The 16,506-nt window shown below is 39.5% G+C and overlaps 1 protein-coding gene across 1 annotated transcript in view; it reads left to right on the forward strand.

Moving 5' to 3' along the window:
* The window catches only part of MED12L (mediator complex subunit 12L), a 295,842-nt gene that overhangs the window by 256,620 nt on the left and 22,716 nt on the right, over positions 1–16,506 (forward strand). Inside the window, exons 38-39 of the mRNA XM_075003690.1 lie at positions 1,223–1,225; positions 2,179–2,393. Of these exons, the coding sequence (XP_074859791.1) occupies positions 1,223–1,225; positions 2,179–2,393 (218 nt within the window). The remainder of the gene's footprint in view (positions 1–1,222; positions 1,226–2,178; positions 2,394–16,506) is intronic.

Raw genomic sequence — 16,506 nt, forward strand, 5'->3', positions numbered from 1 at the left:
CCCCGAAAACAGTACATCTTACATGAAGGGACTCCTTTGGCTGTGCAATTTTGACCACGAGTCTATAGCTGGGTAGATCTGTGTCATGCTTTAACGGTCACCTCGTAGAAATTGAAAATTCTCTGTGATCATCTCCCTGAAAATCCTGATCAATCTGAATTCATATGGATTTCCGTAAAATGAGATATATTAATAATAGAAGTAGAGAAATAACATAAAAATAAAAGAAACAGTATGCATAACATAGGTTAGGTTTAAACTCTGCACATGCTAATCTAAATAGGTACAAGGTTGCAAGCTAAGCTATTCATTCTCTTATAGGGAAGAATCAATATTTTACATTTCTTCAGAGAGCAATCTATTTTTCCTTGTTTCTTTGCCAATATGGTGTGCTTCAGAACCTTCCTCTGGGATTAAAGGTCCCAAGTCCTCCTGCTTGTGTCTTTGGAGTGGTCTCAATTATACTTGTATTACAATGGTGTTGTCACAGTGTTCAGCATTCATGAGTGCAGTGTCTCTTCCTGGCCACAGCCTGTTGCCCTTGTCTCACAGTTTCCCAGTTCACCATCTAGCTTTGTCACTCTGCAGTTGCTCTCTGACACCTCATGTTCATTGCTTAAGCTTTTGGCCAAGTCATAGTGGTCCTGCCTTTCCATGCCATCCCAGGCAGTCCTTAAGTCCACTGCCTGGCTAAATTACTTTCTTGGTGACTGGGGTGAACAGTCCTAGATAATTTACAAGATGGCTGCCATGACTGTGTCACTCATTCTTTGGCTGGCTTGGAAACCAAGTGCCACCTACTGCTTTGGGTTCCCATCCAGGGGCTTCTCTCCAGCAGCCAAGGTCTTACATAGGTTGAACCTCTCTAGTTTGCCACTCGGGACCTCAGTGCCAAACCAGACATTTTGCCAAACCACAGGAGATCAATACTGTAGCAATCACGTCTCTTTTAATTTTTATTTTGCTAAGGCAAATAAACAGAACAATTCTTGCAAAGCTACTTAATAATCATATATGACTGTACCAAATATTTTGCTTGTGTCGTTGTCATATTGCCTGAAGCAAAGCTTGAACCAGAATATTAGGCTTAGCTGGCATGCTTTGTTTTATTTTGCTTACTGTAAACCCTACCCTTTACACTTAATAAAATCACTTTGGTTTATTAATAAACCCCATGTAAATAATTGTTACAGGGAGAAACAGCTCTCTTTAATTGGTAAAGGGGGTGAACAATTTATGAGCTTTTTCTTATAAAATCTTATACAGATGGATTTATCTGGGGTTCTGGTCCCACTGGGGTGGTGCACCTGGATGCTGTGGCTAGTTCCTTTGACTGAGCCTTTTCAGAGCTGTTCTGATCTCAGTGTCTGCTTTACTCTGCTGTGGACTTTGACCCCAACACTGTGCCAGCTCTGGAGGACGCTGGAGTTTCTGACTCAACAGGACGGGGTAGTGGGGTGCCCCAAAGGGCATGTAGGTAGGCTGAAGGTACATCAAGGACACATCAAGTGATAGCCTTGAGGGGTCCTCTCAGTGAGCCTGTCACAGTTTCCTCTCAGTATTCTGTACTCCAGACTATATTGGCAACTGCTTCAGAACTAGTTGGACACCACAGGTCTAGGTGGTACTTGTTTTTGTAATAAGTGCAGGGGACTGGACTTCTAGTTCCTTCTAGTTTTGTGGCTCTGTAATTCCCCAAGTCCCACCCCTTCCTGCTCCCACCTCTACATCCTCTTTCCTCCCTCCTTCTCTAGACCCTCCTGCATGCTGTGAAACAGCTGAGTGCAGTGGTGAAGATGCACAGGGAAGGAGATTTGAGCACTGATAGGCAGGAAGGAGGAGCTGATGGGGGGTACTGACATATTACTGTGGCTCTTAGGCAATGTACATTAGTAAATTCTGTCTCCTTCTAAAGCTCAGGTTGGCCACCCCTGACCTAGATGGACTTCTAGTGAAGTTCTGTTCTAAAGATACTCTGCTCTTTTTGTACGTCATGTTTCCCTGATAATTGTTCTTGCTAGGAATATTAATCTCAGTCCAATTGTCTGCCTTTAAAGAGAAAGGTCACTTACCATAATTTATTCTATTCCATATAAAATATGACTAGACAGATTAGCAATGCTGTCAGCCCTTTTGCTTTAAAAGGTTGGGAAAACATTTATATTTTATGTTTTTTAGGTTCCCGATTGGATCCTACAGGCTCTTTTGTTCCAACAAACACAAAACAAGCCCTGTCTAACATGCTACAGAGGCGTTCTGGCACCATGATGCAGCCACCCTCCATACATGCAATTTCTTCTCACCAACAGCTGCTTCAGATGAAACTCCTGCAGCAGCAGCAACAGCAGCAACGGCTACTCAGGCAGCAAGCCCAGACAAGACCTTTCCAGCAGGTTTGTTCAAACGCCAAAATCATGGACAGGGAGGCCTTTGTTTCAGTATCTATTACACTTAGTTGCATATGGTCCTGTGAGACTGGGAGCGATGTAAGGTTATTTTCTCCTGAATTTACTGCCACACCAGCAGGTCCATGTACTCTGTCTTTTTCCACCAGGACCTTTGATTCTTTAAACTTTTATTTGGCGCTTTGTCTTGTCAGCCTTTTTAATGGTACAGTAAATCTGATGTGACCATTGGCCTGTCTTCTAGTGCTTAATAACCCTTAACTTCCCTGTGCTGATCTTTTAATAAGTATTTTAAAATACATATTTTCACTGTATGGAAGTAGGATCAGTCTCCTTTTTTGCAGACAGCGTGTGCAGAATTGAATAAGCTGATTGCAGAAATGAAAGCATCATCAGAGACTGCAAATCCCTCCGGCCCTATTCCGATCTCACTTTTTGCAAAGGTGTGACTACCTGCCCTTTCCTGGGTAGTCTTTGCAGCCAGTCCACAGTCATGTACAGTAAAAGAAAAAAATTATAATTTAAATATAAAACTGGGTGTTACACAAAGCTTTAATAAGTGCTAAAGAAGATCCCGTAATGCTATGCCTGCACTCACACCTAACTTCGTTTGTGCATTTAACTCTATAACTCTGAGAGAGGTTTTGAAATAGAAAGCTCCTGTGAATCCTCCTACTGGTATTGTCAATATTACTGTATACTGTAGGAGAATACAAGAGAATTTTTATTGTTCTTCGAGCTGCCTATAATTTTAAAAAAGCACATCACTTTAGACTGTTTCTAAATCCCTGGAGGTTAGAATCTTAGAAGGCTTTTCTCACTCACGCTGCATGATCATCTGTATTGAAAGACTGGGAAAACCAAATTTGCTTCATTTCTGCTGTTTAATGACAATGTTCCTATATAACAGTGATCCCAGAATTTCCAGAGGGAGCCATTCACACATACAAGTGTTGTTGATCTCTCTCTCTCTCACACACACACACACATACATGCACGCTGTCTCAAAAACATGTGGTGTCTCTTTTACTCTTAACTCATTTCACAAAGTGCAGTGAACAAACGTTATACTCAAAATCGCACATATATGCAATATAAGTATGTGGGAGGGGCATGGCTAGAACCTAGTTTTCTGGAACTTGCAGCAGGTCTGACCTAAAGCTGAAGCTAAAGCTTCATCAGACCTAAAGAATACTCTTCAAAAATAAAATTGGATTCTAGCTCCGTGTTACAAAAATTCCTATGCAGCTATTGAATGATTTTTTGCCCTGCCCTTTGACATGTTGTCCTTAGTGCTGATTGTGTTTTCAAATCCTTCACAGTTTGCTTTTTAGACATTCTTGGTACAAGTACTTCATCTTTCCTGCAAGGATATCCTTGGCAACAACAAATACACAGTTGAACCTTGAGCCATATTTTTTTTAATTGGCTTATTGCTCTCAGGGAGTAGCTCTTTTTTCTGGGAAATATGTTCTTGCTTATCTGCTTTTGTAAAATGGTACGTCTGTCATCACATGTAAGTGATTGTGGATGTGTTTGTCCATGGTCCAGAGTAATAGATAAACAGCAGCTCTGGATGTACAGTATACACAGCACATACATAAATGAAATACAAATAAAATAAGCCAACTCAACACTGAAATCCCAAGAAAGTTGATGAGTAACTCTTATTGTTTTCCCGGCATAAGTTGCAATTACGTTATTGATTTAAATTGATGATAAACATGTATGGGATCTATTTGTGGGTAAAATGTGCTGAAGAAGTTTATTTCTTTAAAACTAAGAGCTTCTCTGCTTTAATTATTTTTGTGGAGGGGTTGGAGAATGGCTAGTACCTTGGTGTCCCAGGCACTCTCGTGGGGCCCTGAAGTGTGACTACAGTACAAATGGTAAATAATGATGGGTCATAGCACTCTTTTGCAAGCAATGTCTTGATGTCTGACAGCCAAAGAGAAACTCCATTTGTTTGATTCCCAGTCACTCCTCTGTACTCCTTAGATGAAAAGGGGAGAAATTCTTAACACTGCTGTGGTTTCTTCCTTGAGGCTTTTTCTTTTCTTGTGTCTGTTGTCCTTTAGAGTGAGGCAAGTTATTGGCATTTAGAGCTCATTTCATTCATACGGTACAAATGCTGTTGATTTCGTTGACATAAATATCCATAAACAAATACTACTGGGGCTAAATAATACTCCTTTGTAGGGTCAGAAAATTCCTTTCCTCTTGTTCGGCATTGAATACAGGTTGACTGTAGGAAGCTGTATGAGTCTCAAGCTCCAAACAGATCTTAGGATATCCACAAGATATTGGGTAATTTGTGTGCGCTTTTACCATTCCCATGGCAGATGTGGGAAACGTGCCTGTATTATGAAATTACATTGTGTTTAACACCATGCTGATTGTGTGACTTAGGCTATGTCTGTAGTAGTGTTCCCTGTAAGCTGAACTCTGGGACCACCCATCTGATTAGCAGTGTGCCCACAGATGGCAGCATGTTTTTCCACTCATAGTTTACGTACACACACACCTTGTTGCATGTAACAAAATTTATTCCACACATGGACGGAAAAAATTAGAGGGAACACTGGTGTATACAACCAAGTTTTGGGGTTTTTTATTTTTTGACAAAACCTACATCAGCACCCAAAAGTTGACAAAACAAAACTTGCTGGAAGGTGATCACACTTGCCAAACAGATCATTTCCACTTTGGGGGCACCCTATCGACAGCGCGAGCAGCGCACTGGGGGTATATATCCCACAGTGCATTGTTGTGGGAAGGCACAGCTGATCCCTGTGCATCCTGGGATTCCCTTTGAGTTCTCCCACAGCCTCCTCTGCTGTTGGAAGCAGCATCATGTGTAGCTTTCTAAACGCTCCGTGCTGAAGAATGCTAAAGTAACACAGCCACGTGTCCCCCTCTCCCTGCTGCAGCAGTCTGCCTGTGCTGTGTTCCTAGTACAGGGCTCGACAGGAGCAGTTCTTTGCTCTTTTTTTGTTCCCCAATTGGACCCAACATGCTCAGCTATCAGATGTTTCCCAGAGCTTTGGAAGGGAAGGGGTGCGTGCTTTGCAGGGCAGCAGAGATTAAAACTCTGATCAGAGCCATCAGGGCAGGCATTGTGGGATACTGGCAGAAGCCAGTTCTGTTGACAAAATGAACAGCAGAGTTTACACTGGCTCTTTCTTGACAATAAAGGGAGGTAGAAAGCGAAAAGTCTCTCATGGGGTGCAAGTTTTTTGTTGCTGAAACTGGCTGTTTCTCCCAACAAAAGTCACATTGCAGTATGTGCGCTCTCACTGTTTTGTTGCCAAAAGTGATCAGTATAGAACAAATGAGCCCAGATACTACTTTGGAGGATGGCAGAACAAAATCTATAATAAGAGAGAAACTGTGACAGCCAACCTGATATAATCCTAATGCACTTGTTCCATTGACAAATTCAAGGAGAACTTGGGAGGGTTTGCAGCTGTGCAAGAAATACTGCTCAGCTGAATAGCGTGAACTCCTGGTCTGCTTTCCGCTTGAAATCCACCCACATCCTTATGGAATTACAGAGAGCAGCTGTTCCTTAGTTTCTTCCCACTCCTAGTTGTAACCCCTAAGACTCCAGATCCATTGCTAAATTGGGAAGGAGGGTCATCAGCAGAGCAGGCAAAAATATAACTATGAACAGGAGAGAGCTGTATGCGAGTCTCATGTATTTTATTTTTATCGTAGCACCTAGAGACCAGATCTCCATTGTTCTAGATACAATGTACCAGTGCCTAACCCAAAGACCTTTTATTGAATACTCCTTTCTTATTTTTAATCAAAGAACTGTTTAAGAAGCTAACAAAGGTTTAGAAGAATGTATGTCAGTCAATAAAATATAAAAAGGAAAAAAAAACCTTCAATCATTTTACTTAGTTTTAGTTGAAATTTTAAAGATAATAAAAATTACAAATGAGAAAAGACTAGAAAAAAATCCTACTAATAAGAAATTAGATTCTAAATTATATTAAAGCTCAACCATACATAGTGACCCAAAGTTCCATATTTCTTAAAAAATAATCCAGCGGTAAGATTTCCAGTATTAAGCAACATTATTAAGGGCACAACTCAGTACTACCCTTAAAGGTCCCATTGACTTCATAATCACATAATAGAATACAGAGATATACTCTCCTTAGGTGAATAAAAATTGTGTTGTAATCAGAAGCATTAACTAAACTCTCAGTTGTTTTATGCTCTCATTTAAGAACACCCCAAATGCCAATACTTATGCTCTGCTCTGCTCTGGTTAGGCCTCAGCTGGAGTATTGTGTCCAGTTCTGGGCACCGCAGTTCAGGAAGGATGTGGTGAAATTGGAGAGGGTCCAGAGGAGAGCAACGAGAATGATCAAGGGTCTAGAGAACATGACCTATGAAGAAAGGCTGAAAGAATTGGGCTTGTTGAGTTTGGAAAAGAGAAGATTGAGGGGGGACATGATAGCAGTTTTCAGGTATCTAAAAGGGTGTCATAAGGCAGAGGGAGGGAACTTGTTCTTCCTTGCCTCTGAGGATAGAACAAGAGGCAATGGACTTAAATTGCAGCAGGGGCGGTTCAGGTTGGACATTAGGACAAAGTTCCTAACTGTCAGGGTGATCAAACACTGGAACGAATTGCCAAAGGAGGTGGTAGAATCTCCATCACTGGAGATATTTAAGAAGAGGTTAGATCGATGGCTTTCAGGGATGGTCTAGAAAGTGCTTTGTCCTGCCATGAGGGCAGGGGGCTGGACTCGATTGCCTCTCAAGGTCCCTTCCAGTCCTACTCTTCTATGATTCTATGACAAAAAAAAACAACCCCCCCTCCAAAAAAGAACTGTAGAAGCAACTTATACCAGCAAAAGAGCAATACATTTACTATAATTTAGTAATGAATCAATTTGTTACATTAATATACACCAGATTTAAATCAATATAGGGGTATCCATATTGTTGTTTCACATTGGATTCACTAAATTAGTTGTTAAGCCTTTTACTTAGACCTGTGGAGCTTTATGAGTAGACAAGGCTTTCACAACATCCAAGAGAGCTTAATACAGATGTGGTTTGGCCACTGCCAAGGTAGCATATGATGCCAGGCTTAGAAGGCACCATTTATAGTTTAGTCTGTTTACTGGCACTTTTATCTGTGATTAAATGGCTGTTGACAGCATTTGTAGCTGTCTGTATGCTAAACATATTCACAAAATAGTCACAATGTGACCTGCCTCAATGGTGGCAATCATAGTGTAGAGAAGGCTCTCCTGATGTTTTTGACACCTCCTAGTTTAGATCTGCTCTGAGCCTTGCCTACACTTCGGTTTAAAGCCCTGGTAGAATGGCACTAGTGCTAGCAACTATGAGGAAATGTTTGTCAAAAGAAATTTAGAGTAGATAAGCACTTTTAAAGTGTAAGTTGGTGTTACAGGCTTCCTGGGCACATGCTACAGTGAATTCTTTGCAGCCTTTTCCTCCGTATTTCAAATGCAGGAATGGGACTGAAATATTTGCCAGTTTTACTTAAGTAAAAAAGACAAAGTCACCTTAGCATTTGCAGTATTTCTTCTTTTTCCCATGGACTTAGTATAGGGATACCTTGAAACCTGGAAGAAGTAAAAAGATAGGCCACGCAGATCTTTTCTTTCTTTGAGACATTTAGCAGTACTGAGACACCATCATCATGAGCAGTATGTGTTTAAGAGTGGGTAAAGAGGGTTTCTTAAATATTTCTATGTATGTAGCTGCCATCTGGAAATCAGAGCTGTTTCACATTGGCATAATTAGCACTGAGGAATTCACAAAACATCCATAGTAGGCAGTTCTTTAGGATCTCCTAGATTCTTGTAAATAAATCCAGAAGGAATCAGCGCTTTTGAGCTGGTGGGACTGTGAATACCATTCTGTCAAAAACTTTTATCTATAGAGTAAACACCATTCGCTATTTAAAAGTATTATTTTTTCCACTTATTTGAAATATTACATGTAGTATGAAAGGGTAATGGGAATTACAAGGAATCCTACAATAATTTAAGGAGGGTTTAGAATTCCTGTACAGAAATCTTGTAACAAAGTTAAGTTTGATTAACACCATAACACACCAGTAAGCAATTTCTAATATCCCTGAAGAACAGTTTTCTGAGAGTGAATACAAATAAGGAGTATAAAGATATTTGTTAGGGAAAAAATGTGTCATTTTTTTCTATTAATTAAGGAACAGTGAAGGTCTGTTGTATAACAGTTACATTTGGAAGCCATTTTTGTGTTGTTTTGGTGAATGAACTTACTAAGTTATAATAAGAGGATTGGTGTGATTTAAATGAGAGTAAAACAAGTTGATTTTTTTGTTTCAGTAAAATAGTATGTTTCTTGGCTCTTAGTTTTCTGCAGTGTATAACCTAAATCATTTTAGCATAAGATGCACTAAAACATAAATGAGTCACATTATGACCAAAGTTACATTAGTATAATGACAGAATAATGCCATTGACTTCAGTACAGCTACTTTGCACTTACATGAGTATAATTGTACCCTACCCTAAAGTAACAACAGAATCTAGCATCATTTCTTTATTAAAGACAAACAGTTGCTGAAGCAAAGAACATAAGATTTTCGGGAATAGAAAAATATGATCTTATGAGCTATCAGAATACTTTTATCAGGGCATAACAAAGAATTTGTTTTGTAGCAGATAAATCTACTGGGCATTTAAATCTCAACTACAACCTTCTAGACCCATAGCTAGGTTAACACGCGCACAAGGGCTGTATTTATTCCCTTACTATGCTGTCTGTCTGCCTGTTTACCTTGTGATTCTCCTTGCACAAATACCTAACTGTACTTAGACTCTCACTGTGCACCTCAGACTGGACTCTGATTTCAAGCATTCGTAATTCATAGAATCATAGGGCTGGAAGGGACTTCAAGAAGGCATCGATTCCAGCCCCCTGTCCCAAGCAGGATCAACCCCAACTAGGTCATTTTCCTTCACTGAATCTTTACACTTACCAGTAAAAACCAACTGAAGGTCCAGTGTCAACACCATAATCAATTTATTCATGAAAGTGGATGGATACATACTTAATCACAAATAGTAAAATACATGTTTCTATGTTAGTTACAGATGGAAATTGCTGGTGACTTAGTGGTTATGCTTCTCCAAGTCATAGGAAATCAAATATTTGTTCTTATTTGACTTGTATGATCATGCAGAACATTTTGCAGTAGACAGTCCACAGAGGCAACATTTACTCATCTTCTATATTTTTGTTCTGAGGAACATATGGAATATGTATATTCTTCCAGGGTGGAAGTACACTTATTTTAATGATAACATTTACTGTGCATTTGGGGGAAAAAAAAGCTCTACTTTCATTATTTTAATGTGTTTTTAAAAGAACATATTTTGTAAGAAAAATTGTTTTGAAAATGTCCTGTTAAAGGACATTTCTAATATGGCCTACCATAAATTTATCCTGTTCATCATGAGTTAAACTAGTACCGCATAAAGTATATAATCTGTTTATAAATGTAATTGCTTAGATGAATATTTTTCTGTGAAGTGCTTTACTTTGTGCATCAGGTGCAGTTATCTCACTACTGTTGAGTAGCTGTTGTGGCTGTAACCTGCTTTTGATCTGATACTGTGAAATTACTATCTGCCCAAGCATCCCAGTGATTTCAGTGTTTGTTGAAAATGCTCAACGTCTTTCAGTGAGCAGGTGCACAACACTTGTGAGGATTGGACTTATGGAGAAGAGCAAGGAGAGTGCACAGAGGTATTATTTATATCTGTATTCCCTGCACCCCCTCTGTCTCTCATGTCCTCCTTGGCCTCTGGGCATCTCTTCTTGTGTTCACCCTCCATGGACTGATAACACCAGTTCACTATGTTTAGACAGGACTGGGGAACCTTCCAGAAGTAAGTCAGGGTTAGTCACTGATGGGCCACCAGATGCTTTATTTACCTGGGCATTGATATGCACAGCTGCTCTCAGTGGCCATGGTTCCCACAAGGAGCTGGAAGTTTCCCACCCCTGTTCTACACTGTAGTTTCTCTCCTTGGAACTTCTGTTTGGGGATGTGTGCTTAGAACTAACTGCTCAACAGTAATCTTAAAAATATGCAGGTTTTAAGACTAGAGGGAAAATATAATTAAAGCAAAAGAAACCATCTGCTTACCAAATCCGTATTTACACTTCCCATAATCTAGGCAAGGCATTCTGTGGTAAATTACGGAGGCCAAAAAGGGAAGTGTTGACTATCTTACATCTCTTGAAGGGAATCCCCCCCCTCTGTTGAGGATGGCAGACTCCTTTGCTCTCTAAATATAAATTCTTCTCATATGTCTCCAGGACCTGCTTTGTCTGAGTCAGTTTGCATGTTCAGATGTGCCTTTCCTAATCCGATATGCAGTATAGCTGAAGATGTGTTGGACTCAGGATATTAGAGAGGGAAGGTGAGTGAGGTAATATCTTTTATTGGACCATCTTTGGTTGTTATGCTAAACAGTCAGTTCCACCTCGCATTCACATGTGATGCTTGGAGTACCTTTGCCAGACCTGATAACAAGAGCCATAGAGATGTAGTTCAAAAGCTTGGCAGAAGTTGGCCCAATGAAAGATATTTCCTAATCCAGGGCAATGACTCCCAATTTTCAAACCAGATACTTCCTTTTATATGTGCACACAGTAAGGCTTGGAGACTTGCTGCATTCTCTGAGACATCAACCACGGAGGACACAAGGACCTGTTCAGAGTGATGCTTAGCTGCCTAGACCAATGACCACGTTTCACAGAGCAAGTTGTCTGGCTGTGTCTTACTCTGTCCACGCCTGTTGTTTGAAACTATCCAGGCCTTTTCCTCTCATTTTGACAAGAAATGAGAGTTGGGGTCAGGTCCCCAGACCTTCTGTATTTTCATGAAGCTTTTTACTCTTAAAATCAATATTAATTTAGCTCATGCAAAGTTAATAAATATGAGATGCATTTGTCTCAGATCATATCCACCTATGATGTTCTCAGTTGTTTGTTAGGATCTTCTTCAAATGGCAAAAGGATTAAAAACAAAAGTGTATAAAGTATCTGATATTAATTATTTTACAGACAAGACATTTGGTAAGTGGATTGTATTAATGCTGCTGGTGGGCATATAGGTAAAATAATTATTTGAAGCCTTTTATGAATGAATGTCACTTCTCTTTGCTCATCAATGTAGTAGTTCTGCTGTAAAGATGTCATGTAAACTGAAGTCATTTATTTATAATATAGTGTTTGGGTTAAGGGAACATCTTTTCTAACGAACCAATGCTAATGTTTATTTTCTGTGTTTGCCATTTTCTTGCCTGTTCCTTTCCTTTAGGATGTCTGTAACACTGCTGTAACCCTTCAAGAAGGCTTTGACAACATAATGGTAACCACACTGCTGTCTTCAACTTTTTTTTCCTTTTGCACAAACATGCATTTCTTTCAACGCACAATTTGCTGTAAATTGGAATGATCTGCTTTAAGCTCCCGTTACTCAATGTGTTCATGTGTGCAGATTACATATACACATGAACACATGGAGTATTCCCTTATGACAAACGTTTCCAGTATCTTTTTCATTAATTTATTATTTTCCAGTTTTAAATATTTCATACGTTTTGTTCTAAAACTTAAAGGAGAGATGTTTCTGATGCTAAATGCACCTAAGCATGACCCATTGCCTCACATATGGCTCATATCTTCATGCTAGTTGCTGGGTTTGCTCTAGTTTTTACCTTCCAACTCCTCCCTGCTTTGAGCTTCTATTGTGACAGCTTTAATCACTTAATAAAATGAGACCTAGGGAATTCTGCAACAGGGTGCCTAGTACTGCTCCGTGGCCTGACTGACAGATCTGTAAAAATAGCATGGATTACATGCTTCTCAGCACCCTCTTTCATGTCATCCAGCATTCTGAACAAGCACCTAATTGCATTCAGATTATGGGCATGGGCCTGCTCCTGCTGCCACTAGAGTGCATGGTAGATTCACCATTTCATTCATGGAAGTGGAGTTGTACTTGGAGCCCCCCAAAAGCTGGTGGTTGTGGATCTCATGGATGCATAGATTGTTTGCTGAGTCCCCTTGGAAAGCAGGTTTTATAATAAATGGAGTTTCGATTTTGATTCAAATGACAAAGTGTCATTATGGTAAGTTGATGTAGAAATGCTTAATATTGAAGCATAAACCCTTATCCCCATTTCAGAAGTCACAAGGTATATGATGCTCTATAAAAATATAGAGTGTTACATATTTGATATTTTTGTATTAATACTGAGTTTTTATTAGAAATTGGGGAAAATAGTGTACATTCTTTAGCTATCTTTTTATAAAAGGATATTTTGTCTCTGGGGTGCCTACTATCCAAGTCCAGGTTTCAGATTAGCTCCAATTTAGCCATCAAGATAAATGGTCAAGTTTTCAACAATAAAATCTGAGCATGTTGGGTGGTCTAATAAAGCTCATATCTTTTAGACATCTGCCTCTAGATGTCACAGTTGGACCTTCTGAACGCTGAGCACCTTGGAAAATCTGACTTTTAAAATTTGGAAACTCTGACCTAAATAACTTCTTGATTGACATTTGGTCAGCAGACAAGGGGAAAAATCCTGACCCTGTTGAAATCAGTAAGAGTTGTGCCGTTGACTTTGTTGGAGCCAGGAATTCCACCCAAAATCTCCTTTTTAAAGTTAAAAAAAATGATGTATTTAAAATTCATCTGTTATTGTGGCTTAGTGAGAATCACATTCACAAAACAGCTGTGTTGATGGCTTGTAAGGCATTATTGACTGAGGAAAGTTATGTTACAAAGTTGTTTGTGTGCTGCCTCTGTTTTGGGGAGCACTGGTTATGTTGCTAAAACATTAATTGACAGAAAGAGGCAAACTAAATCAATCTTTGTAAAAATGTTTGCTGGATGCTGTGTTTTTAATGTATTATCTATTTCCAGTAAATATTTTTATTTATTAAAGACTTGACAGCAAATAATGAAACATGCCTAGATTTCTAATGGGCACGGAGCAGAGTCTTTCTTTTTACACAGCTGTATCATACGCTGAAGTTTAAATAAATATTAGTCTTTTGCTCTCTGTTTCCAGACACAGATTTTGTTGCCAACCTGGCAATGGTAGTTCACATTGTTTAAATCATGGGCGTCCAACCTTTTGGCTTGCCTGGGCCGCATTGAGTGAAGATAGTCTTGGGCCATGTACAAAATATATAATATAGTTAATGTATATAAATCACATAATAATGTTAAAAGTTTACAATATTGTGGGGCCTCATTACTAGCTGTCCAGGGCCGCATGTGGCCCACGGGCCGCAGGTTGGACATGCCTGGTTTAAATGGTGTGTCATTTCTGGCCACACAACTTATCAGAGACTGTGTATTCAGTTGCAGTTCAGTGAGCTTTGCTGTATTTAATTTTATAAGTGATCAGAACATAAGTTCACACTGTTACAACTGTGAGCTTGCATCTGCTCTTAGAAGAGCTCATTTTTTTTACATGCGTGCAGGATTCCATGTCTCATAATTAACTTGCATGCTCGTTTACTCCTGACTAAATTATGCCTGTTCTTATAAGCCTTTAGAATTTATCAGAATTAATCACAGAATTCTTGCTTACACATTGAAATTTTCTATGTAGTTTCCCACTTCTCTGGATAAAGTTGATTTGTATCCCGCCTAGCTAATACCTTTTTGTTTTAAAGTTCACTTTTGCCTATACTAGGGGTCAGCAGATTTTGGCATGAGGCCCATCAGCATATCCACTAGTGATCCATGACACATTTTGTTTACATTGACCCTCTGTAGGCATGGCCTCTTGCATCTCCCAGTGGCTGGAGCATCCCACGGCTCCCATTGGTTGGGAACAGCAAACCGTGGCATACAGATGGTCAAAGTAAACAAAATATTTTGTAGCCCACCAGTGGATTATCAAGATAGACTGTGCGCCAAAGGTTGCTGACAACAGCTTATGCCAATAGCTCTTTTCTGACCTATGGTCTTATAGCTTATAAATGAAACTTTGGTCATAAATAAAAATATGTCCTGCTTTGTAACTCATAAAACATAGCTGGCTGGACATCAGGTTGTACTTTTTAATTGATGAAAAGCGTCAGTGTATGAATTTTATGAAGAGGAGTAATTAAATGTGGAGGTTCCAACATACAACTTGTTTCTGTCAACTCATGGCATCTGCTCAGAATTTTCTTAATGAAATAGGGCTCAGTCCAACTCCCAGTGACGTTTATAAAAATGTTTCCATTAATGTCAGTGAGAGTTGTATAAGTCCATTATTAAATGGGTATTTACATTAGTGGACAAAATTCCATTCTCTATTGAATTTATTGGAAGTTGGCCATATTTATCAGAAGATGACCTAGAAGCAATGATAACAAAGGACTGATACTTTCCACTGATTCTTAATATAACTTTATATGTTAGGTACTCTGCCACCTTCAGAACCTGCCTATTGGTTTCCTGTAGTCCTTTTGGAAACAGTGTTACTGATTGCAGGAGGTTTTAGAATCTTGAAAAACAAAATCCCCAGCACAGTTTCAAGTGTATTGCTCATTTTTACAAGAGTGTCCCTCCTCAATTCTGGCTCCTTTGTTTCTTTAACTATTTTCCCTATGTCTTGTAGGATGGACAACAAGCCCCAATTTCTGAGACTTTATCCACAACCCAGAAGATATCAAAGATGAGGGACCTTTTACCCTTCTGTGCTGAGAGATTCATCCTGAATGCCAAGAAAAGAATGAGGGCATCTTGTTCAGTCCTTGAGCCCCTTCTGCCACCCTTTTCCCAGGGCATAGTACACCCACCAAGGTCTTCAGGGGACTGGACTTTGTCTGGCTCTCCAGTTAAATTCAGTTTGCTAGTCACTCATGAACCAACAATAGAGAGGCACAAGCCAATTCCTTCCCATCTCACCAGACTTGCACCCTATAATGGTGCTGTTTTTACCTGGTCAGAAGCGTGACCAATCTAAATTTATAAACTGGTCCACGTCTCCTTTGATTTGTAGAGGACGCACACTAGCCTGTGTAAACTGAGTTGAGATTTCCCAAGCCTTTCAAGCAAAACACAGTTTTAGATAAAATATTAACCATATTTATTAACTACAGAAAGATAGATTTTAAGTGATTATCAGTAACAAGCGTGAACATCAAAATTGGTTACTTCAGAAACAAAAAAAAATTCACAATCTGAGTTCTGCAGACTAGACAGGATTTGAATTGAACATCTCACCCTGACAGCTGATAAAAGCAGGTTACACATGCTCAATGCCCAGGCTAGGTCTCTTTCCCGGATGCGACCACCCTCTCCAGTTCTAAGTCTTTGTCCTCCAGATGTTTTTTCCAGACTTTGAGTTGCGGTGAAAGGAGGTGATGTCAAGTGATGATCTTGCTTCTCTTCTAGTTTCTTAAACCTATCTGGAAAGATCTCTGTTTGTGATGCGGTGGTCCACTCGCATTGATTAAGTGGCGTCCACGGACTGTGTGCTCTCTCTGACAAGTATTCTGTGATGACTGATGGGAGAGCGGTTTTATTTTTTATTGGATCCATCAGTATATAACCTCATAACATTTCTGTAGCACACAAGTAGCAAAACTTCATAACTTTAAATCCAGTCATAGCACATACACTCCAACAGGATAGTTATGTTCAAGAGATGAACACTTTTAAAATACCTCCTCACCAGGCATACTTTGTACACATGTATGATATAGGACAGTGGTGAACATGGGGGCTCCAGAAGACTGCTTTGAGGTACAGTGTCAAAGTCTCTGTGCACGGAGTCCACTTGAATCACACTGATGCTTTTATACCTCTGACCTATTTTCCTGATGCTTTTGTGGCAATGTCCAAATAATAGTTAAAATATAGGCCTGTTATTTGCTTATTTTTGTATATATTAACTCTCATGTTTCAATAATTAGTGTAGCTTCTAACAAAATGAGCATAAGTGATACAGGAAAATTCCTATTGCTCTTAAGGTAATATCCCCAAGGGGCATTATTCTTTGTCTCACAGATGGCAGCCATGGTAAGGTTGCTGTTGCCAGTG

This window comes from Carettochelys insculpta, chromosome 10, assembly GCF_033958435.1.
Source record: "Carettochelys insculpta isolate YL-2023 chromosome 10, ASM3395843v1, whole genome shotgun sequence".
Taxonomy (NCBI): Eukaryota; Metazoa; Chordata; order Testudines; family Carettochelyidae; genus Carettochelys; species Carettochelys insculpta.